General features: G+C 43.2%; 3 protein-coding genes across 5 annotated transcripts in view; 2 read left to right on the forward strand and 1 right to left on the reverse strand.

Annotated features, from left to right (window-relative positions):
- NR1H4 (nuclear receptor subfamily 1 group H member 4) overlaps positions 1-912 on the forward strand; it is an 86420-nt gene extending 85508 nt beyond the window's left edge. For both annotated transcript variants that reach the window (XM_072146350.1, XM_072146351.1), the window contains one exon: positions 404-912. In XM_072146350.1, coding sequence (XP_072002451.1) covers positions 404-642 — 239 coding nt within the window. In that variant the 3' untranslated portion in view covers positions 643-912. The remainder of the gene's footprint in view (positions 1-403) is intronic.
- A 13489-nt stretch (positions 913-14401) lies between these two features.
- Positions 14402-21556, reverse strand: LOC140126655 (uncharacterized). 2 transcript variants are annotated; one of them, XM_072146354.1, is made up of 10 exons: positions 21474-21556; positions 17305-17400; positions 17058-17159; positions 16844-16921; positions 16062-16157; positions 15826-15927; positions 15598-15663; positions 15275-15464; positions 14850-14939; positions 14402-14623 (listed from the first exon to the last, which is right to left on the reverse strand). In XM_072146354.1, exons 1-8 carry the CDS (start codon positions 21516-21518, stop codon positions 15276-15278), a joined length of 774 nt encoding a protein of 257 aa, XP_072002455.1. In that variant the 5' UTR covers positions 21519-21556; the 3' UTR covers positions 14402-14623; positions 14850-14939; position 15275. The 2 variants fall into 2 exon arrangements, with proteins under 2 accessions (XP_072002455.1, XP_072002456.1); XM_072146355.1 differs by lacking the exon at positions 21474-21556 and adding an exon at positions 18401-18534.
- Positions 21557-21627: 71 nt separating this feature from the next.
- Positions 21628-25695, forward strand: part of GAS2L3 (growth arrest specific 2 like 3) — a 31093-nt gene continuing 27025 nt past the window's right edge. Inside the window, exon 1 of the mRNA XM_072146352.1 lies at positions 21628-21856. The gene's annotated coding sequence lies outside the window, so the exon portion shown is untranslated. The remainder of the gene's footprint in view (positions 21857-25695) is intronic.

Here is a 25695-nt window from a genome sequence, read left to right on the forward strand (position 1 = left end):
CTGGGCTGGCTGTATACTACAGGGTGCAGGCTGAGCTGGCTGTATATTACAGGGGGCAGGCTATATACAACTGGGGGCTTGCTGGCTATATACCTGGGGGGGTCTGTGACCATTGCATTTCCCACCCTCAGCTTATATTCGAGTCCATAGGTTTTCCCAGTTTTTGGTGGTAAAATTAGGGGTCTCGGCTTATACTTGGGTGGGCTTATACTCGAGTATAAAAGCTGGGATTATAATATTTATTATTTTTTACTCTAGTCAAGTAGGGCTACTTATAATAGGGATTCCTGGAAACAAAAGGGAAATTAATGAAATCCTGCAACACGTTTGAAACTACTATTTCATTTACATGTGGGGTGAAATTTATGCTTTTTTTTTTGTTTTTTTTTACCATTCACTGCAGATCGACAGTTCATCAAAGACAAGGAGTCTGTGGAAAAACTTCAAGAGAGTTTCTTGCATATTCTAGAAAAGCTGTGCAAGCAATATCACCCGAACAACCCTCAACAATTTGCTCGACTTTTGGGGCGTCTCACAGAGTTAAGGACATTCAGCCATCACCATACTGACATGGTCATGTCATGGAGAGTCAGAGATCACAAGTTTACACCCCTCCTTTGTGAAATCTGGGATGTTCAATAAGAAAGTTGTTGCTACCAAAAAACTGCAATTCCATATGGATTATTTTTATCCTACATATGTCATTTACAAGCTAGACTTGATCATCATTCTAATAGGGTATAAATATATTTAAAAGATTAATACTTTTCCGTTGTATGTATTTGTATATAGATAATGTGTGTGTCTTTCTACAAGTTTTTTTTGCCATAACAATACTTGAATGATGAAATAGACTAATCACCCAAGTTACATAATTGACAAAATAAATAATTATGCTTGTTTTTCTGAAAATGTGGAAAGTTTATGTTTTATTTGTCTACATGGACAATTTCAGCTTCCTGCTCACTGCACAAGTGGTAAGGAACCAGGTAGTAGGGTGATACAGTGCAGTAATCTGTAATGCCAGATCAGGGGGGCTACGATAGCACCTCATGCTCATTAGCATCATTTTAAAAGTTGATTTTAGAGGGAAGGAGGCCATGGAAAACAAATATAGGAAGATTACCACAGTCACAGTACCTGGATCTATGAGTAAGGCCTCTTTCACACTTGCGTTGCAGATCACGTCAGCGTCTGATCAGGGAGCGATCAGGGTTTGGTCAGTGAAAAACTGACATTTTTCATCAGAGTTCAATCAGTTTTCAGTCAGAGTTTGTTCAGTGTCTCAGAAACTCTTTTTGGTGTTCACACACAGATAACAAGCTCGAAAAAGACTCCGAACTGTGAACTATCTTTTCAATGGCAATTGATCAGCCAAAAACACATTGCACTTGCATGTGGCTCAGAGTGCAATGCGTTTTGGATGCGTCTCCATAGAGTTGCATGGTGTAAAACATAAGAAAAAGTATGGTATTCATATCATCATACGTGACCTATAGAATAAAAATAAGACTTTTATCAGGCTATTAATTACATACTTGATGCTTTTCTACTCCTCCACCCCCCAAAAAAGGTAATATGTTTCCAACAATAGGGGATACAAACACCAAAATGGTAACACTGGAAAATACATCTCATCCCGCAAAAAAATTGCCCACACACGACCCATTAGCGGAAATTTTTTTTTTATCCAATAAAGGGTGCGGCAATGAGGAAAAAAAAAAGTTCTATAGGATAAAACTGGCAGCTGCATGGCGCTCCTTCCCTTCTGTGCCTCACTGTACGCCCATACAACAGGTAACATCCACATGTGGGGTCTCTCCATACTCAGGAGGAATTGCATAATAAATTTTAAGATGGGTTTTCTTTTTTATCTTTTGGAAATGTGTAAATTGGGTCGTGAAAGGGTTAATCTGTTTCAAAACTGTCTACACTTCTAGAAATAAAGATAAACAGGTTCAACACAGCCAAACACATGGTAAACATTAAAAAACGTGTGCGTTTTTAAACAGACTGAAAACGCATGCTTTAAAATAGCCCCTTCACACGCATGTTTTTCACGTGTATTTGACTTGCAGAACTTTAATTGCACTCTGACCCATTGGGGCTCATTTACTTACCTGGTCCATTCGCAGCATTGATTAAGAGCTTGCCGGGATTCACTAAGGTTGTGCGCCTAATATCCACTAGGTGTCGCTGCTGCACTGATGTCCACCGGAGTTCACCTTCTTGGTCCTGGTGTATGTGAGTGCTATTCTTGCGACACAAAATTATTTTTTTTTTATTCTGCAGTTTTCCGAATCCGTCGGGTTTTCCGATGGCCACGGCCCCCCCATTTCTGTTGCGTGAAAGCCGGCGCCAATGTGCCACAATCCGATCGCGTGCTCCAAAATCCTGGGGCAATTCGGCACAAATCGGAAATATTCGGGAAACCTGACAATAATGCGCTATTCTGACTCTTAGTAAATGAGCCCCATTGTATTCAATGGGTTTTTTAAAAATCTCAGCATGCTCTACTTTTGCAAGTCACAAGCGTGGAAAAACGCCCCATACAATTTTATGGAGACGCATCAAAAATGCATTGCACTCTGAGACACATGCAAGTGTAATGCGATCATGTTTATCCCATGGAAATGGGCCTGTAAATCGAGCTGATCCACTAACTGCACACCTCGTCCTTGCATTATACCAAAATACAACGCAAGGACTTCCTGTCTGCTGGCAGGACTTCAGTGCCAGAACTGTATAACCTGTCATCATATTTCTGTAAAATGCAAGGAATCACCTTACAGTGGGTACGGAGAGTATTAAGACTCCATGAAATATTTCAATCTTTGTTTCATCGCAGCACATGGTTTTCTTCACACATACCGCTCAGAAATAACTGAGACTCTTATTTCTCATAAACTGGTTGTCCTTTATGTGTTTTTTTTATAAACTGTATGTGGGCTTTCATATGTCTTGCACTAATGAGAGGCTTCCGTTAGTACTCTCTGCTATATAGGCCTGACTGGTGGAGGGCTTCAATGATATTTTAGTTTGTGGAACTTTCTCTTAACTCCCTCCTGCATTTTTGGAGCTCAGCCACAATGATCTTGCGGTTCTTCTTTACCACTCTCACCAAGGCTCTTCTCCCATGATTGCTCTGTTTGGCTGGACAGAGGAAGAGTTGTGGAAGTCTCCAAACTTCTTCCATTTAGGGATTATGGAGGCTACAGTGCTCTTAAAAACCTTGAGTGCTGCAGAAATTCTTTTGTTACTTTGGCCAGATCTGTGCCTTGCCACAATTCTGTCACTGAGCTCCTCGGGCAGTTCTTTAGACCTCATGATTCTGATGTGTTCTGACATGTTCTGTGAGTTGTGAGGTCTCAAATAGACAAGTGTGTGCCTTTCCTAAATAAGTCCAATCAGTTTAATTAAACACAACTGGACTCTAATGAAGCAGTAGAACCGTCTCAAGGAGTATTAGAAGGAAATGGACAACATGTCAGAATATGAGTGTCATAATGAAGGGTCTGAATACTTATGACACGTGATATTTAAGTATTTGTGGTTTAATACAATAGCAAAATATATACATTTTTTTTTTTTCTGTTAAGATGGGGTGCAGAAAAATAACTTTTTTGATCTTACCAATTGTCTACAATGAAACAAAGAGTGAAAAATTTAAAGGGGTCTGAATACTTTCCATGTCCAGAAGATGAACAAGGTGTGGCAGTCCATGGGATCAGGGTGATGTATGGCTCATTTCCACAGGCTGCACACAATCATGTTAAGGAGGTCTAACTGTGAGCAATTCCATATAATTGTCAATTATATAGAATTAAACTGCACTAGTGTGTCACATGACACTATAGGAAACACTCGGGGAGGCTGGCATATCCATAACCTGGGGTTCACAGGGACACAGTAAACGCTGCCCTGCTGTTAAAAACTTACATCTGGTATTTACACAGATGTCCTATGCTGTGAAAGATGCATCTGTCCCAAATATCTCTACAAATAAAGCAACTGTTTACACATGGTGTATGTTCCGAAGGTTAAAATAGTTTTTTTCAAGTGGTGAGTACTGTGAGTGCCATCTTATGGATATGTTATTCCAATTTACTGTGCTTATGCCACTGAGCACTACCTAAAAGGTGGGATTGTATAAAGAGAAAAATGGAGAGGGCCGGGAAAGTGCGCTAGTAACCGAACAGAAATCTCCAAGTGTAGTGATTAACACAATTTTTATTGGTAGCAGTGAAATCCAAAGGCAACGCGTTTCGGGGAGACCCCTTCGTCAGACCAAAATGGAAGTGCTGAGTGGGAACTCAGAAGAGGAGCGGTCAGCATTTTGGTCTGACGAAGGGGTCTCCCCGAAACGCGTTGCCTTTGGATTTCACTGCTACCAATAAAAATTGTGTTAATCACTACACTTGGAGATTTCTGTTCGGTTACTAGCGCACTTTCCCGGCCCTCTCCATTTTTCTCTTTATACAATCCATTTTACGGTACCTTGGCTACCGGTTTTCGGAGAGCCCAATAGTTGCTGCAGTAACCTATGATTCAAACCTCCGTACCTTCAAGGATCCTCCCCCCCCACTGGATATTATATACCACTTGTACCCAAGTGGTTACCAGGTGAGCAACCATTTATCTCACCACAATCGGTACACTTGTCTCTACGTTATCACGCGAGGCGCCGTCCTCCTCCGCTGTTGTTTTTGTTTTTTTCTTTCTCTAAAAGGTGGGATGACTGCATATCGATGAAACCAGCTGTGCTGGGATGTGTAGGGATGCTTATAGCCAAACACTGGCATTAGCCTTCCCTTTTTCCTGTAGTTGACTGACATTCTGCAAGTCACCTGTATGGATTCTTATTACTGTGTGGTTTCTGTATGACGTCTCAGTATGATGGAGAGAATCTAAAACTAAGTACCTCTTTGCCAGCTTTTTTTTAATAAAAAGACTCATTCCTTTTAAAAATAGGGATACTAAATACTAGGGGTACTAAAATGTCCCAACCTGTTTGTGTGTACTATGTTTTTTACACAGTTCAGATTCTCTGCTGCTTCCTCATTAAAATCCATCTTAACAGTGTCAGACTAGGATGTCAAGAGCCCACCGGTAAAATTTGGCATTGGGGCCCATGATTGTACTACTACATGTCCAGTTTGTTACATAGTCTATCCATATAATTGTATGAATATGTTGGATGTGTAATATTTTGTATGCTGAATATCTGTATGATGTAAAGTGACCATACCCTGTCCAGCACTACTAATGCAGAGACTGGGGGCCCACGAGTCTCAGGGGCCCACTGGCGGGTCTACCTGTGGGTCAGTCTGAGCCTGCATCTAAATAAGATACAGATGGGCAACTCTTTCACTCCACTCATGTAAGACTCTCATTTACAGGCTCTAGCATGCCAGACAACTCAGTCTGACACAGCTCAATCATGCTGCTTCCCTCCCTCAGCCATGACCCTCTCGTTCCACAACAGACTAGTGATAAGAATTACAGCTCTTCAGGCCACTCCACTTTTATCTCCCACCGTTCCCGAACAAGAGCCGGCTCTTATGGCCGGCTCGTTAGCGAACAACACATGACTATAACAGAAGGTTCAGTCTAAGGGTACATTTAGACGGCCGTCTGTGGGGATGTATATGTGGCCGTAAATTTTCAGCAATGGCAAATCTGTTACATCATCACTGGGAGCAGAGCAGAAGAGGGAGGAGGGGTCACTGAAAACTAAAGGATCATGGGACTTGAATTTTCCAGTTGTGGCCATCTTGGTGATAACTCCGCCTACTTTGTAAAGCCTATAACATTTTGTGAAGCATAAAATCAACCTATTTAAGCTCCATTTTTGTGACCAATGACATTGAGTTTGCTATATTCATTTATTTATAGCATTATGGGTTTTTGTATCAAACGTTCATACTCAGAATACCCCTTTAACCAAATACTAACTCATGTTTCATTGCATTCTAATAGCTCACATGTTGACTTACAGGGTAGCTACCCGTAGACGGCACTAGAGAGATTTACATTTACCCATGATCAAATATGCTCATTGTAGATGCCAAATATTTAGTGGTAAAATTGAAATCTGATCTCATCAGTTACACCAGCAATACACTACCATGGTTGGTCTGCGAATCATGAACAGTGCACTGGCTGAATTACAGTACAAAACTCATGTTTTGTGGGGAGGAAGTGGCTCCTTTCATTAAAGGGGTTGTCTGAAGGTTTAAAAAAATCCTTTGGGTGGCCGGGATGGGGTGGGATAAAAAAAATAAACATCTATTTACCTCCCGGTGCTTTGGTCTGAAATTTCAACCCAAGAGCAAAAGCAAAAGAGCTTGTGAAGATGATGGCTAAAGCTGGTAAGAGTGTGTCATTATCCACAGTGAAACTAATACTGTATTGAAATAGGCTGAAAGTCCTCACTGCCAGGAAAAAGTCATTACTCCGAAAGAGTTGCTAATGCACTTAAACCTTAAAGGACATATACCACCAAGTTCAAGGATTGTAAACTAAGCACAATGACATACTGGAGTGTACCCCCTCTTCAATGCCCTGGTTCTCAAGAAAAAAAAGGCTTTAAAAATTATGCAAATTAGCCTGAGGGGCTCCCGGGTCCATTAACACCTATGAAGCCTGCAGTGCCTCCGGCTCATTTGCATAATTTTTAAAGGTTTTTTTTTTTTTTTTTAAACCAGGGCATAAGAAGCTAAAAGAAGAGCAAAGCCTACCAGAGGGGGCACACACCAGTATGTCAGTGTGCTTGGTTTACAATCCTTCATCCTGATGGTAGATATCCTTTAATTTTTGGAGACATGTCCTATGGTGTGATAGAACTAAAATTCTTTGGCCATAATACCCATAAATATGTTAAGAGGAAGTACCTCGGATGTAGAGTGCATCGGATAAATGAAGACTGTCACACGATTTTCATTAATCAGGTGCACCCTGAGTGCATCCGAAGTGCATAAACTGAGTTTTATTTTGGTGCACTCAGTTTAACGGGCGTGTGCCACAATTATGTCAGACTTGCTGAAATAAATGTGGTGCATGGTGCGAATGCGCACCAGAACGACCCTTTAGGTGCACAGCATTGTTTTGTGGCGGACATCCCCACAGCAGCAGTGTAAAGGGGGCCTGAGGGTGCGTACACACATTCAGTTTTTCAGATGCAGTTTTTTGAGCCAAAAGTAGGTGTGGTTCATAATGGATAAAGACAAATAATTGAAAGGCGCTGCTCCTCCTGTTACTTTTACTCCACTCCAGGTTTGAGCATCAAAAACTGCATCAGAAAAGCTGAACATGTGGACGCACCCTCTTGGTAAGGGTACCTAATACTGATGAAATGTATGTAAACTTTTGACTCAGCAGAAAATTATAAAAATAGCTTAAAAAATCACTCATTATTATATATATACCGTATATACACGAGTATAAGCCGACCTGAGTATAATCCGAGACCCCTAATTTTACCACCAAAAACTGGGAAAACCTATTGACTCAAGTATAAGCCAAGGGTGGGAAATGCATTGATCACAGACCCCTCAGTATACTGCCAGCAAATCCCCAAGAGTATATAGCCAGCCTGCCCCCAGTAGTATACAGCCAGCCCAGCCTGCCCCCAGTAGTATACAGCCAGCCCAGCCTGCCCCCAGTAGTATACAGCCAGCCAAGCCTGCACCTTGTAGTATACAGCCAGCCCATCTGCCCTCTGTAGTATACAGCCAGCCCAGCCTGCCCTCTATAGTATACAGCCAGCCCAGCCTGCCCCCTGTAGTATACAGCCAGCCCAGCCTGCCCCCAGTAGTATACAGCCAGCCAAGCCTGCACCTTGTAGTATACAGCCAGCCCATCTGCCCCCTGTAGTATACAGCCAGCCCAGCCTGCCCTCTATAGTATACAGCCAGCCCAGCCTGCCCCCTGTAGTATACAGCCAGCCCAGCCTGCCCCCTGTAGTATACAGCCAGCCCCCACTAGTATACAGCGAGCCCAGCACTAAAAAACCCCAGAAAACGTATATACACACCCTCACCCTCTTCTTCTGTCTTCTGTCTTCCGCAGGGCGCCGCCTTGCCTTTCCCGGCAGGCACATAGTATGACGCGGCCGCTGCTGACGTCATACTATGTGACGGCCGGGAGAAGAACATGGCGGCGCCCTGCAGGATGTAACCGAAGAAAGAAGACAGAAGAAGATAGAAGACAGAAGAGGACCCGCGCTGACATCGGGGGAGCAGCACTGCGCATCGGGGCAGCCGGAGGGTGAGTATATAAGTGCTGGGCTGGCTATTGACTCGTGTATAAGCCGAGTTGAGGATTTGAGGATTGAGGAGAAAAACTCGGCTTATACGAAAGTATTTACGATATATATATATATATATATATATATATATATATATATATTCTATAATATAATCTAATCTATATATTATATAATCTGGATTGACAGGAGATTGCAAAGGTTTGTTTATAAAAGGTGTTTTTATATGGTGTATGTAGACTTCTGGTTTCAACTGTATTTCTTTACATATTTTAGCATTTGGTAAGTTCAAATTACACGCCATAGATCTTGGAATCTTTCCAACATTGAGACACATAGAGCATCTGCACTACAGTAAGAAATGAGATTGTTAAGCAATAAATATATATACGTTATGACCTGGGGCGTAAATGGTTCTCAACGCATAAAAGTAGCATTTGGTTCCTACATTTTAATTCCAGAAGAACCCAAGGTATAAATATTTCCAGTATTGGTGCCCATTTTCTACACTCCTCACAGTAAATGTTTCCATGGATCTTCCAGAGATGTAGTTTCATGTTGTTAAAATTATGGAAATGACTGCCATATCAGTACAGCACATAACTATAGCTACATTTTATGGCACTAGAACGATTATTTTGTTTAGCTATTTTATATAAGATTTACTTATATACTCAAGTATAAGCAAACCTGAGTATAAACCTAGGAACCTAATTTTAACACAAAAAACTGACTTGAGAATAGGCCTAAGCCTAGTATATAGCCATTCAGCCCATGCCCTCTAGTATATAGCAAGCCAGCCACTACATGCCCCCCCAGTTTATAGCCAGCCAGTCAGCCCATGCCCCCTAGTATATTGCCAGCCAGTCCATATCCCTCAGTATATAGCCAGCCAATGCCCCCCCCACTATGCAGCCAGCAAGGCAATGCCCGCCAACCCATGTCTCCTAGTATATAGCCAGTTCCTGCCCCCAGTAAATAGCCTGCTACCACATGCCCCCCAGTATACAGCCAGCCAGCCTATACCCCCAGTAATAATAATAATAATTAATTTATATAGTGCACACAGATTATGCAGCCCTGCACAGAGCTTGCCAAAACGGTAAATAGCCAGCCCCACCCTAAGTATATTGCAAGCCATCCAATGCCTCCCAATATATAGCCAGCCAGCCCCCTGCCCCCCAGTATATAGCCAGCCAGCTCATGCCCCCAGTATATAGCCAGCCAGCACATACCCCCCAGTATATAGCCAGTCAGCCCTCTGCCCCCAGTATATAGCCAGCATACCCTGCCCCCAGTATATAGCCAGGCAGCCAGTGCCGCCCAGTATATAGCCAGCAGCCCATGCCCCCTAATATATAGCCAACCCCCTGTCCGAGGCATGTTCAGCTTATAAAAAAAAACAACAACTCTGTACTCACCTTTCCAACGCCCCCCTGCAGGTCCTCTTCTTTCTTGCAATGCTCCAGCTCCGTGTTCCTGCGTTGTTGGAGCCGGAGCAATGCAAGATTTTCATTAACACATTGTAAATGTGCATGTTAACATACAGTAGCATTAACAAATACATGCATTTACATCCCATTGACTAATGTGTTTTGTAAACGGAATGTTGACAGCGATGTAATTAGGCCTATCTCCTCTTCTCAGCTGTTTTGATGCCTTTAAAAACACATGCCTTGCCACATGTGAACGCACCTTCATAGAGGCAGTATCTAATACAGATCCATTTAATTGACAATATATTACAATACAGTAGTATTGCAGTACCGTATTTTTCGGACTATAAGGCTATAAAAATCCTTTGATTTTCCCAGAAATCAAAGGTGCGCCTTATAGTTTAAGCAGGCATTTATTGATTGAGCGCCTTGTAATCCGGTGTGCCTTATAGTCCGAAAAATATGGTATATTGTTTCATCTCAGACCCCCTATGGTTCAAGCATACTAGGGAGCCTAAAAAATTGTTTGAAAATAATCCTAAAAGTTCAAATCATCCCCTATCCCTAGATCCAAAAAAAGCAAAACAAAGCGGTAAGGTAATGCCACCTCCAAAAAGCCCTAGCTATCAAAAAGTATTATTCCCGGTAGTGAACTGTGTAACAGGAAAAAAAATTCACACATACAAATTGCCACATTTTCGTACAGCTTGGCCGTAAACTCCGCAAAATGTTATCATAGCAAATGTCCGTGCACCGATGTATAAAACAGGTATCAGGGTCGGAATGTGGAGATAATTATAACAATTCAAATTATAACAAAACAATAAAGTTTGGTATCTCCGCGATTGTACAGACCCAAAGAATGAGGGGGAGATGTCATTTGTAGCGCACAGTAAAAATACAAAGAAAGTGGAGAAACTGATTTTTTTTTTATCAGGTTCCCAGTAGATTGCAAGGGTTTTAAATACTAACATTAGGGAGTACAATGTGTCCCTCAGATTAAAATGGTGGAGAGTAAGAATGGAAACACAAAAACAAAAAAGATATGTGGCATGTGCAAATGCCTGTGGGCGGGGCTCGGCCCAATAGCATTTACATCTCCAGTGAAACACATGTGATCGGTGTTTTGCATGTACACAATGCAGAACACCGGGTGATGATGCCGATCGCATGTATTTCACTGGAAATGCAGATGTGCATAGCCTGGAACACAAGTATTCACAAGTAGCGTTTTGAACTCTGCGTTTGTTCCATTATTTTCAATGGCAGATCTTGTGTCTTCTTTGTGTGTCTTCGTTTACAATTTCTAAAATTCTTTGCAACTTGTAATAAAGCTAACCAAAGACAATGCCTTTGCAAACCTAGTTAAAGAACACCAGGATGGAGGACTGTAAACCAAGCACACTGACGTACTGGTATGTGCCCCGTCTGGCAGGATCCGCTCTTCTTTTAGCTTCTCATGCCCTGGTTTGACAAAGAAAAAGGATTTTTAATATTACACAAATAAGCCTGAGGGGCTCCAGGCTTCATAGGTGTTAAAACCTTTTTTCTTTAAAACAAGGGCGTAAAAAGTTTAAAGAAGAGCAGATCCTGACAGTGGGGCACACACCAGTATGTCAATGTACTTGGTTTACAATCCTGCATCCTGGTGGCAGTGTCCCTGCTACCTGTATATTGGGGGTGCAGTATGTTGAATACCTGTATATTAGAGAGTGCAGTATGCTGGATACCTGTATACTGGGGGTGCAGTGCGCTGGATGCCTATATACTGGGGAAGCTGCATGTATTAATTAATTATGGGGGCACTGTATACATGTAAAATAATTTGGGATATTGTATATATGTATATAGGGAACAGGACTAAGACCTGGTGCTGTGTTCCTGTATGAAGCTTAGTTCTAGTACTGTACTTATGTATTGAACTCATTACTGGTGCTGTAAAGTATATATGTAAATCGCTATTATAATAATTAATAACAGGCAGAATATTATAATTTGAAAGACACTGTACATTTTAATTAAAGTGGAGACACTGTATATGTTAGAATTAATTCGGGGGGGGGGGGAATGTCTAAGCTCACGCTGTATACACTATTATCCACAGGGCCGCATCTGCCATGAGGCGGGATGAAAATCCCGCCTCAGGCGGCAGATTGCTGAGCCCTTTAAGAAGCGGCACGTAGACCAATCGCCGCTCACCTAATGGTCATGAACACCACAGCCGCTTGTTCCCTAACAGCGTCGCCGGCGGCCGCGGCAAGCTGACAGTAGAGAAGAGGAGTCTCCACCCACAAGGCCCATCCATCATCACATTCCTGCCCAGCCCGGCCGAGCATCAAACCCCTCCACAACCACCGCCCACGCCTCCGGTCCCGCCCCCGGCATCCGCTGTCGGAGAGGAGGAGGTTTATTCCTCTTAGGCTGCCCGGGCACCCGCTCACTCCCACAACCCCTCCCCCCCTTTCAGAGAGGAGGAGGGAGCATAGTCTGTCCCTGCCCAGGCCTCCAGTGATGTTCCCCCTCATCCGTTCCAGCCCGGACCTCTGCCCACCTCGTTTGCCCGCCGTCTGGTCACATGACCTGACCCGCCGGCCAACATCTACCAGTGGAGCATGGTGCAGACGAAGACTACTAGTCTAGTAAGTATATATTCTGTATATATGTGTGTGTATGCTGTGTATATGCTATATGTGTGTATACTATATATATTTGTGTATGATGTCTATATACTGTATATATGTGAGTATGTTCTGTATGTGCATGTACATTATATAATGTATGTATGATCTCTATATACTGTACTTATGTGTGTATATTCTATTTTTTGTATATGCAGTGTTTATATTGTAATGTTTATACTGTATGTATGTTTGTACATAGGGTGTGTATATACTTTATTTCTATGTATATGTGTTTATAATGTACACATTATATATATGTTTGTATATAGGGTGTGTCCTGCATGTAAATACTATCTATGGGGATCTTACCTGTATTTACTGTCTATGGTGCAGATCCTGCCTGTTTATACTATCTATGGGGGTCTTGTCTCTATATACTATCTTTAGGGTTCTTGCCCGTATATACTATCTATGGGGGTCTTGCCTGTATATACTATAATTGGGGAGTGGTCCTGCATGTGAATACTATCTTTGGGGAACTTACCTGTATTTACTGTCTATGGTGGGCATCCTGCCTATGTATACTATCTATGGGGGTCTTCTCTGTACATACTATCTGTGAGAGACGCCTGCCTGTATATACTATATGTGGTGGTGATCCTGCCTGTATATACTTTCTATGAGGGGCACCTGCCTATGTATACTATCTATGGGGGTCTTGTCTGTATATACTATCTATGAGGGGCGCCTGCCTGTATATACTATCTATGAGGGGCGCCTGCCTGTATATACTATCTATGGGGGTCTTGTCTGCATATACTGTCTATGGGGGTCTTGTCTGTATATACTATCTATGAGGGGTGCCTGCCTGTATATACTATCTATGAGGGGCGCCTGCCTGTATATACTATCTATGGGAATCTTGTCTGTATATACTATCTAAGAGGGGCGCCTGTCTGTATATACTATCTATGAGGGGCGCCTGCCTGTATATACTATCTATGGGGGTCTTGTCTGCATATACTGTCTATGGGGGTCTTGTCTGTATATACTATCTATGAGGGGCGCCTGCCTGTATATACTATCTATGAGGGGTGCCTGCCTGTATATACTATCTATGGGGGTCTTGTCTGTATATACTATCTATGAGGGGCGCCTGTCTGTATATACTATCTATGAGGGGCGCCTGTCTGCATATACTATCTATGGGGGTCTTGTCTGTATATACTATAATTGGGGAGTGGTCCTGCATGTATATACATATCTGTGAGGGGGTATGGCTGTATATACTATCTATTTTTTAATTAGGTGATATATAGGATGCTTTATTTGTGTTGTCAGTTTTGTTGTTTGGGGTATATATTATCCAGGCGACATTATAATGTAATTGACTGTGGTATATTTGGATGCACAGTGCGTAAATGTGCTGTTGATTAACACAGCAGTGATAAACCATAGGAGGGAGTAACTGTAATGAATTCCTCTGTATGATGGAATAGATCATATCCTATAAAGGTACTAGATGCCACTGATCCGTGTCAATAAATTTGGTAACCGGAATGTAGCAGGGATCAGGGGTCCGTTGCATGGGAGGGGGACGCCATTTCCATTTTCGCCTCAGGCAGCAGAAAGGCTAGAATCGGCCCTGCCCTCTGTACTGTGTATAACACTCGGGAGACCCCCCTGTACTGTGTATAACACTAAGGAGACCCCCCTGTACTGTGTATAACACTCGGGAGACCCCCCTGTACTGCGTATAACATCAGGAGACCCCCCCTTTAGTGTGTATAACACTCAGGAGACCCTCCTGTACTGTGTATAACACTCGGGAGACCCCCCCTGTACTATGTATAACACTCGGGAGACCCCCCTGTACTATGTATAACACTCCGGAGACCCCCCTGTACTGTGTATAACACTCGGGAGACCCCCCTGTACTGTGTATAACACTCGGGAGACCCCCCCTGTACTGTGTATAACACTCGGGAGACCCCCCTGTACTGTGTATAACACTCGGGAGACCCCCCCTGTACTGTGTATGTATAGAAAAGGTGGACAAGGAGAGACCAGAAAGTGGGTTTTAGTGGAGCCTATCATGGATCCAGTACAGCAGACCATAGTCTCCTGACACTGACATAATCCGTTTAATGGTCAAAAGTCAAAAACCTCAGTATAAAGGTTTGTGTAGATGTTGAGATCTTCATGGTCATAGACGTCCAGCTCTGACACCAGGGGCGGGAGGACGCGTCTATAGGGGCGGGAGGACGCGTCTATTGGGGCGGGAGGACGCGTCTATTGGCCTAATGAAAGAACAAAGATATATCACTACATACATTCCTCATCAAGTGGCTGCTGCATGTCTACAAGACTGGAGCCATCCTGGAATGATCCATAGCTAAATGTCCGTAGCAGTGATGAGACCACATGGACATCAGCCTAGATGGGAATATCTTATGGACATTGCTCACTAGTAGAGAAGTGATAGGTTTCCATCTATGTGGCAGAGTATAGACTATTAGGACTTACAGGTTCGGTAGGTTACAGGTCGTCTAGAAGAACTTCTTATCTTTGGGGATGAAGTGCAGAGCAGTCAAGAATGAAGTTCAAGAATGAAAGCTGCAAAAAAAAAAAAAAATTCTGGATTATCTTCATTGGAAAGTCTCACATTAGGTCATATAATCCAACGCAAAAGCCAAAAATCAGTCAGTGTATGTTATAAATATATTTTTTGAGCTCCCATAATGCAATTTTCCAAAATAAGAGGAAAACAGCAGTAGCATCACCTTAGTTCTAGACATGTAATAGTAAAATAGTGTGTGATATCGGGACAAGAGAAGTAAATTAGATAATTTGCAAAGTCACTGGACAAGTTCTGAAGACTCCGATCTGCAAAATCTCAGATCTCCCTGATGTTGTCCTTGTCACAATGTACTGATGTGCGTTCCACCTACCTCAAAACTCATCCTCATTGACCTGGGTTGAAGCGTCAACCATAAAGGAATGGTCCATGGGTTTCACGTGGATCAAGGTGACTTTTGGCCCAAGGCTGAGCTCTTCCTCTGTCACTTGGCATCCAAAGTCCTTGGTGCTCGGTCTGTTGAGAGCTGGCGTGAAAGGAGTCACCTCCACTGATTCCCGGCACTATAGAGGAAACATGAGAGAAAGCTGATGATGATGTGTGTATCACGAGTCCAGTCACTTGTGAATGAGATCCTGAGATACACGACATGTATCACCAGGCTGAGATACATGTCCTAGACTGAGATCTCCTCACCATGCAGAAGAGGCTCCTCAGTCTTTGTCTCCATGGTGATCCAGATGATCTTCTTTCTGGTTCATCCTGTTGAGAATTTGGATACACAGAAATTTAGAGTGATAGAAAGCAAATGAATCCTCCATTCAGCTATAAACGTGGGTCCAGACTTACTATGGAAAAGCACCAAAAATTGTACACACAGCGGACACCACACACTAAATGACTATATAGTAATGGCCTCCTTACCGATCTCACAATCCAGCAGGGCTCAGGTGACTCCGGCATCAGCTCTTCTGGTCCATCATCAGTAGCAGCAGCCAAATTATACAAGGCAGGAGAAGGACCTGGCTGTGGGACATAAAAATAGAAACATTACTTTCAGATCAATGATATCTTATTGAGGAGGTGAACCCCAGATAACCCCAATATCACATGTTATGTATAATGTGGTGATGGCTGATGGCGTCTCTAGAATTATTTACCCCGTCCTCGTATGAATTAATCCATGCGTGTTCAGCCTCCGGCTCCAGTGCCCTGCGGGTCAGAACTTGGACATGGGTGCGCCCAGTAAGATTATCCTATAGGGGAGAGAGAAGAACAGAATTTTGGGTCAGTGAAATTATTTGTGGTTCCACATGATGGAGACATCTCCAGAAGGAATCATGCAAAGTAACCATAGACCTTCAGGAGCGGAGATGGTGGAGACCACTGGTGGAGTATAGGAGGACATTGGTGGAAACCAATAAACCAGGATCAATTACTCATAAACATATGTGTTATCCGTAGACTCCTTCCTTCTAAAATCAACCTTTATAATTCTGCTGATGAGCCAGAAGCGATCTGGGGGGTATTACCAGTGTCCCTCTGTGCTGTAACTCCACAGACCGTTACCCAGTCTCCTCCCCAGGAGGGAAGTGCTGGGGGAGAAGGAGGTGGGGAAGACAGTGTAATAGTCTGTGAAGCTGCAGCACAGAGAGTCTCTGGTAACAAACCCAAGAGTTCTATAGGCTCATTGGCATCATTTTAAAAGTTGAATTTAGAAGGAAGGAGACCATAGATAACAAATATAAGAAGATTACCACAGTCACGGTGCCTGGATCTAAGAAACGTACAGCGGACACCAGATGTAACTATTACATCTAAATTTGTAAATCATGTACTTGATAACACGCTCTAGTTTATCTTGCGTCTATTAGAGAATATTAGTAAATCTGCCCCATTGTCTATAAGTCGTGTGTGGATCATAGAGGAGAAGAGACATTACCGTGATGATGCAGTCCAAGTCCAGCGGCTGTTTTCCTGTACTATACTCAGGAGCCGGATCCAGGGGTAGGAAATTCTCCTGTCAATACATATTAAGTGTCAAATTTGAATCATTTTCCCTCAATTAATCATCACCTCCATCATCATCATCAATAACATCAGCAGCAGTTATGGGACATGGTGAGTCCATGACTATATAGTAATGGCCTCCTTACCGATCTAACAATCCAGCAGGGCTCAGGTGACTCCGGCATCAGGTCTCCTGGTCCATCCTGTGCAGCAGCAGCCAAATTATAGAAGGCTGGAGAAGGACCTAGCTGTGGGACATAAAAATAGAAACATTACTTTTAGATCAATGACATCTTATTGATAAGATGTCATGGAGGAGGTGAACCCCAAACCCCAATATCACATGTTATGTATAATGTGGTGATGGCTGATGACGTCTCTAGAATTATTTACCCCGTCGTTGTAGGATTTGATCCATGTGCGCTTAGCCTCCGGCTCCAGTGCCCTGCGGGACAGGACTTGGACACGGGTGCGCCCAGTAAGTTTATCCTATAGGGGAGAGAGAAGAACAGAATTTTGGGTCAGTGAAATTATTTGTGGTTCCACATGATGGAGACGTCTCTAGAAGGAATCATGCACTAGTGGAGTATAGGAGGACATTGGTGGAAAGAGACATTGATATAACCAGAAATGAGTAAAGATGTAGTAGACGGCTCTAGAACATCTTCAATATCACATAGTCTATCTCTCAGAGCATTATGGGTAATACCAGGCTGTATACAGCAGTGATAGAGAAAGTAAATGGAGAAAGATTCTATTGCTATGGTAACCAGTACACACATCCGCCATCTTTATTTAAGAGTAAATTACGGTATACAATTTTTGCAATTTCTTCACATAAAGTTTATAATTTTAAACTGTTATCAGCAAGAGGAGTGTAAGAATGAGTCTGGGGGTGACATATTATAACTAGTGCACAGTAGATACAGGGTTTAGATCTTCCCCTCACCCTCCCAGACACCTCAATGTCACCCTAATGACAGATCTAGGATGTCAGTATAACCAGGAATGGGTGGAGGGGACATCAGGACCTGGACATAATGTCACCATGTTTTATATCAAGTCCTCTAGGGACAGGGGTCTGGGGGTAAATCTTCTTCCTGCTCCTCTGGACACACATCACTATCAATAATGTCCCAAATGTAGAACAGAAACCAAAAAATGAGAGCAGATATTCCCCAGGATCCGTGTCGGACTGTCCCACCAGAGGATCGGAGGATCCTCCGGTGGGCCCAGGCTCCAACCTTATGCTGGATTACAAAGATACAGCAGAAGACAACTAAATTTGGAAGCTGGAAGGGTCTTTTTTTGAGTTGAATGTGAAGAGGGTCCTCCAGAATAATTTTATCTGGTGGACCTAAGTAGCCCAACTACGACACCGCCCAGGATTCCCCTTATCTACATTACAATCCGACCGTCTATTTCCTGATGTCTAAATTTCACCACTAAAAATAATCCTGATATCCGTCAGTAAATAAAGTCTACTTACAAAAAATCTTTCCATCATTCGTCTGTAAAACAGCAACAAAATCTCCTCTTCACTCTCCACTCCTCTACTATACAACCCTCAGAGAATTATGCGTACACAGCGGGAGTTTTATAGCAGTGATGACATCACAGCGGGTATGACATCATGTTAAGAACTCAGTTGAATGGGGAGGATTCTGATTCCATGGCAACCCAGTACAGGGAGCGGCCATTTTGTATAATAAATGATGGAGACATGATAAATGTATATTAAATATGGCAAATTTAACCCTTTTGACTCTCTTCTATTCCGGGAGTTACTCATATATCAGTATATCAACTTCTGATAGGACAGCCAAAATATTTCTGCCTAAACCCAAAGACATTTGTATAATAGTGTCCAGGTGGTGACCTCATACCTGCCATACAGGGCCGCATCTGCCATGAGGCGAGATGAAAATCTCGCCTCAGGCGGCAGAATGCGGATCCCTGTAAAGGGCGGCGAAATTCGCCGCTCTAAAGTGGGCGATTCGGGCGCCCGTTAACGCCCGAATCGCCCACTAGCTAAATAAATCGTGCCTGTCTCTTTAAGACACAGGCGCGATTTATATGCGGAGCGACGCAGCGCCTTTCCGGCTGCTGCGTCGCTCCGTTCTAATCAGTGACACAGGCGTCATGACGTCACGCCGCCTCTCTCTCACGGGACCCGCGCGCCGAGGGAGCAGCTGCCTGCAGGTGAGTATATATTTTATTATTTTTCCTCTTCTTTCATTTATTTTATGTGGCTAATAAGGGGGAGTGGGGAGGTATCGTGGGCGTGGGAGGGGGGGGGGTGAGTACTGTATACATTATATGTGGCCATAATTGTTGTATACTGTGGGGGGGGATTGTATACATTACATGGAGCCAGAATTGTTTTATACTGGGGGGGGGGTACTGTATATATTTTATGGGGCCAGAATTGTTTTATACCGAGGTGGGGGGGGGGGTACTGTATATATTTTATGGGGCCAGAATTGTTTTATACTGGGGGGGGTACTGTATATATTTTATGGGGCCAGAATTGTTTTATACTGGGGGGTACTGTATATATTTTATGGGGCCAGAATTGTTTTACACTGGGGGGGGGGGTACTGTATATATTATATGGGGCCAGAATTGGTTTATACTGGGGGGGATGTAGTATATATTATATGGGGCCAGTTTCATTTAAACTGGGGCGGGGGGGGGTACTGTATATATTATATGGGGCCAGATTCATTTAAACTGGGGTGGGGGGTGCTCTATATATTATATGGGGCCAGAATAATTTTACACTGGCGGGCTGTATATTGTATGAGGCCAGATTATTCTTTTCCTGGGGGGGTTATATATTTATATGGGTCCAGATTTCAGCTGGGGGGCTGTATATGGGATGCAGTATATTACTAAGCTGGGGGGGCTGTATATGGGATACAGTATATTACTAAGCTGGGGGATGTATATGGGATACAGTATATTACTAAGCTGGGGGATGTATATGGGATACAGTATATTACTAAGCTGGGGGGCTGTATATGGGATACAGTATATTACTAAGCTGGGGGTCTGTATATGGGATACAGCATATTACAAAGCTGGGGGGCTGTATATGGGATACAGTATATTACAAAGCTGGGGGGCTGTATATGGGATACAGTATATTACTAAGCTGGGGGAGCTGTATATGGGATACAGTATATTACTAAGCTGGGGGGCTGTATATGGGATACAGTATATTACTAAGCTGGGGGGCTGTATATGGGATACAGTATATTACTAAGCTGGGGGGCTGTATATGGGATACAGTATATTACTAAGCTGGGGGCTGTATATGGGATACAGTATATTACTAAGCTGTGGGGCTGTATATGGGGTACAGTATATTACTAAGCTGGGGGCTGTATATGGGATACAGTATATTACTAAGCTGGGGGGATGTATATGGGATACAGTATATTACTAAGCTGGGGGCTGTATATGGGATACAGTATATTACTAAGCTGGGGGGATGTATATGGGATACAGTATATTACTAAGCTGGGGGGCTGTATATGGGATACAGTATATTACTAAGCTGGGGGGCTGTATATGGGATACAGTATATTACTAAGCTGGGGGGCTGTATATGGGATACAGTATATTACTAAGCTGGGGGGATGTATATGGGATACAGTATATTACTAAGCTGGGGGCTGTATATGGGGTACAGTATATTACTAAGCTGGGGGAGCTGTATATGGGATACAGTATATTACTAAGCTGGGGGGCTGTATATGGGATACAGTATAATACTAAGCTGGGGGGCTGTATATTCACATTGGTCAGGGTTGCACTGAATGTAAAATCATGTAACATAATAACAGGGTGGGATATATTAGTTATAGGATACAATAGATTACTTTGCATAATTTAAGCTAAATGTTAGGGGTCTGTATTAATAAATTGGGGGTGTTGTATATTGATTGGTGCTGTGTATGCTATAATTCCAGTAGAATATACATAATGAAGGGATGTTTTATATGTGGGAGAGTGCGGTCAGTTGTGTTGTGAGGGGTATATACTTCATACTGTAAGTGACTGTGGTATTTTTAGGGACGCCGGGTGGAGATGTCCTGCACGGAGCTGAAGACATCTGGCCGTGAACTCAGCCTTGATACGTCATGGATTGGAGAACCCGGAATAAAGTCCCCCTGATGGAAGAGATTGTCATCTATAAGGTACTAGATGCCACTAATGACTCCGAGAACCTGTAGTCAGTCACACAGTGTCAGGGAGCTGCCTGTAGGGTTGTTAATTGTTAGTAAAGTTTTCAGCATTTACTTAACAGGGAGCCGGGGAGGGGGGGCAGCATTTTAATATTCGCCTCAGGCAGCAAATATGCTAGAATCGGCCCTGATTATCCATATATAATACATGTCTCTAATATTTTTAATTTGGTGGGGCTCAAACACAGAGCATTGTATATATTTTAATGACATGGGGAATGGGGTCATTGAGATTCGCCCTGTACAACAAATTACCTATAAACTGCCCTGCCCCCAACATAATAATCACAGCACATACACCTCACTAACCCCATGAGGGTCTCCTCCGCAGCACATGACTACTCTGGTGACCATACTCTGTGCATGTGCAGGACGGGGACTAGTGGAGCCGCTTCAGGACAGAGCGCGCCGCCCCCTCCTCCCCCTCACACACCTCTGCCCAGGGCGGGGCTGCAGGCAGAGAGGATCCACCCAGCTCCTCATTGGACAGTTTGTAGCAGTGCAGTCACGAGGAGCCAGTGACCATGAAGAATCAGCAAAGAGGCGGGGCCGGCGGTTTGTCTGAACTGGAGAGAGTGTGTGAGCCGCGCAGTGTGCGGGGGAGCGGAGAGCCGGGTCCTGGATAGTGGAGCTATATGCACGGAACACGGGGAGTATTAGCTGCAGCCTGCCGTGCACACCACGCGATACACGTACGTATCAGGGAGCAGCGCATTCAGCTTTACTGGGGGACTGTGATTTATGGATTGGAGGCCAGCAGGGGGCACTATGACAGCTGTGCTTGTATAGTGCCTGATGTACTTTTTATGTGTGCGTTGTGGTTATGGTTGTGTTCTATAATGTCCGGGGAGGCAGCTGTCATCTGCACAGAGTGTGTCCATACTGGGGGCAGCTTTGCTCCTGGGGGTCTGTTATGTGACTCATGTGACATGGTGTTGGGCTCTGTTCACATTGTGCTGTGAACCCACAGATACATGGTAAGATACATGGATCTGATGTGAACACAGCCAGAGAGACTGGTGTGGACGCTGTCATTTACTTTGGAGAAGAACTATTACAAAACTCTTCACTTGTGGCCAGTCTGGGGGTCAGTGACTGTCATAAGTTACTAGGATGGGAAACCCCCTTTAATCAGGTCCTTATAGTTTCTTGTTTGTACATGTCTCTATGGAAGACTTTAAAATGTTATTCCATACTGTTAGGGGAGTCTGTAGCCAAACTTCCAACTCTGACTCCTTCATAAACTGCAATTTATTGCTAAACAAAACTTATGTGATCAAAGTGTCACAATTCCTTCCCTCAATTCCTATGATACTATGTAACAAGCTCTGCATTTACGTTATATGAAATGTTATTTTTGCATTGTTGTTGACTTTCATTCACCTCTCAGCTGATTGTCAGATGAAGGATTCTCTGCATATCTGTCAGGTGGAGGTTGGCTAGATTTGACACATTTGCACTGTGTGAATAGTCTCTAATACTATGATAGTAATGGTTTAGACTGTGGCTATTAGTAACGACATTGTCATCAGTAGCAACAAGGCAGCGTGGAGGCTCCTGCTAGTATCCGGACCAAGGATGGAAGGAATCAAATGTTTAGGAGTCACTATTCTAAAGATTCTCGTGCTAAACTTAGTTTTAAGTTTTAATATCTATCTTTTTATTAATTTAAGGGGCTCTACCACCACTTTTTAACATAACAAACATTACTGGCATCTATGACGTTGCCCTCTGTATCATTTTCTAGTATTGCAGACTCTTCTAAGAAGTTTGATATTTCTTATGATAGTGATCAACCTTATACACTGAGGGTGATGCTCTAAAATCTGGAGCACCTCTTTCCACCCTTCTCTCATGTCGTTGCACCTTCTCTATCAGGCAAACTCTAAAATTGCCTACGTTCCCTGCATCGTGGTGACCTCCCTCCATGCAACCCACTGAACCATGCTTTCCTATCTCCAGCCTAGAGAAAACCCACGTACAAGCAGTACTGCATGGCACATGCTGGGCATCCTCTGGGCTGGCCATCCTTCTCATTAGCCTTCATCATTTAGACCGCAGCTTACTGTTTTAAAGATTGCAAAATTATAAAAATGAGGTGCCACCAAAGTGCTTGGCAACAATAGGTAATTAAATGTGCATATATGTGGTGGTAAACTCCCATGCAGATTGGCTACACACAAACGTACTTGGTCCGTGGTAACAGACCCACGCACTGATCCCTCGAGTGCAGTGGGTGGGAGTCCTTGCATCATACAGAAATATGATGCAAGGTGTCCCTGGCTGAACTGCAACAGCAACACTATACAGCTGTTGGGGCTCATGCGCACCACAAGGTCTTACGGACGTGTGCTAGCTGCATTTTCAGGCCGTGTTCACATGTGGCGTTTACGTTGCGTTTCCCAGCTCAAGGCATAGACTTCTCCTGTGATCACCAATTGAAGTAACATTGTGTTTCATAAAGGCATATATTCGTTTCATATTTTGGAAACGCAAAGCAAAACGCAATGTTTGAACACGGCCTTACAGCTGTATCATGTACATGAATGTGTGTCATGGCACTTTCTTCTTTAGCTACTGCCCTGAAAAAGGGACTGCATATACTCATAGGCTTTTTAGTATACGTTTTACGGTCTTGTGTTATGGAGGAGAACACAAAGTAGATATAGATGGCAATAGAAAATACTTCTCTTCAAGGGTTTGATTAATTGTTATCCCCTATCTAATCGGTGGGAGGCTGACTGCTGAGATCCCTGAGATGGGCTCATTCTCACCAATTCCAGTCTATGTGAGTGTTGATGTCCAAACGTTGTGCTCAGAAATTTCTAGCACTCCCATAGAATTTAATAGAGCACAAGGAGATTCTCAACCAACCGCTTCATTCAAATGGTGAGAATGATACCCCATCGACCTTATAACAAAGTTGGTTACAATGGACTGTCGTGCAGAGAAGTGTCGTCTCATTTCATGCTTCAGTTATTTAAAGAGAAACAAGTCCCAAGAAAGAGTATTCCCCTCCCCGTCCTTTGTTATCCACCATGGAAAGCTATATAATGATTGTGTGAATGGTCAGATTTTCTTTTTTGTGGTAAGAAGACTAGATGTTGCCATTAAATTCAGTTGGGTCCATATACGGATTTATCCTTATGGAGCCGGAGTCCCGTAGCAATTAATTTCTGTCCTAGTAATATCATTATAAGATTTTTATGGTTTCCTGTGGAGTAGTTTTCTGCCAGCTTGAAGGACAGATTACAGATGCGACAGCCTATTGTCCTGCGGCTTCTGATCTCATACATAACATCCTCATGTGGTAGCTATTTACAACTTTTCATTGTGTCCCATTTTTGCCTTGAAATGACCCCAAGAGGGTCATGTTGCAAAAATAAAACCGTCAACAATGTCCTGTAGAAATGTTCTCATGAGTACTATGGTGCACACGACACAACTAAAAGGGGTTTTGCCCACTATTGTTACCCCCTATCCCGTGGTAAGGAGATAACAACCTCATTGGTGAAGGTTCGATTTCTGGGACCCCAATAATCCTAAGAAAGGGGCCGTCAGCAATCTGTAGGGGGTCCCCTTCTCAATAATGGCTGTGGGACAGCCTGCTGCTCCATTCAATTGTAAAGGAGTGTCTGAGATTGCTGGGCACTGTACACAGATATCTCCAGAATTCACATAGAGAATGGGAGCACCACAGAAATGGGCGCTGTGCTCCACAGCTTATACTACTTGTATACATATACACAACCTTGTTTTTTTTTCTTCCTATTTTCATAACAGATGCGTAATAGAAAGACAAGTTTATTAAATATACTCAGGATAACAAAATAACACATTCTCTAATTCACTGTTATTAACAGAAATACAGCATTTCACAGATATAAGTCCAACCTGTCTCTATCAGTCCTGGTGTACACAATTTCAGTTGCCCCTTGACACGATCCTGTAACTTTTGACTTGGGGCCGGGGAAGCCATCTTGGATTTCTGTGTGACTGCCGTGGAGCTGAGTTTCTCTCTCTCTCTCTGCTCCCTGCACTCTAGCCCCGCCCCCTGTAGTCCAGGACGGAGCTTACCCTGATACACAGACACTGACATCCTGCCAGCAGCAGCATGGAGAGAACCATAAGCTACAGACATATAAGTTCTTTGTCTTGGGGGGGACGCAGCAGATGTAGTGTGTTGTGGAATAGCAGAGCTGTAGGCGAGATGAGTGTCATTGTGTGCACTAGACATCTAATGGATCTCATCTCTGATCTGCCTCCTCTCTCGCTTTCTTTCTGTCAGATACTAGTACAATGTTCAGAAGGTAAATGCAAGTGTATATAAACCTGTACCCTGATAATCTGACCACATTGTAAGCTCACTGAACTAGATGGATCATAATGTGTCTGCTTAGAGAGTCTCCTCCCACACCCTGGAATTTTACACTGACAATCCGTTATAGAAGCTAAAACAGCAGTAAAAATGAGTAATATTGTAAAGTAAGGGGTTAAAAATTATTTATTCTGTAAACCTCACTAGGGGGTT

This window comes from Engystomops pustulosus, chromosome 4, assembly GCF_040894005.1.
Source record: "Engystomops pustulosus chromosome 4, aEngPut4.maternal, whole genome shotgun sequence".
NCBI lineage: Eukaryota > Metazoa > Chordata > Amphibia > Anura > Leptodactylidae > Engystomops > Engystomops pustulosus.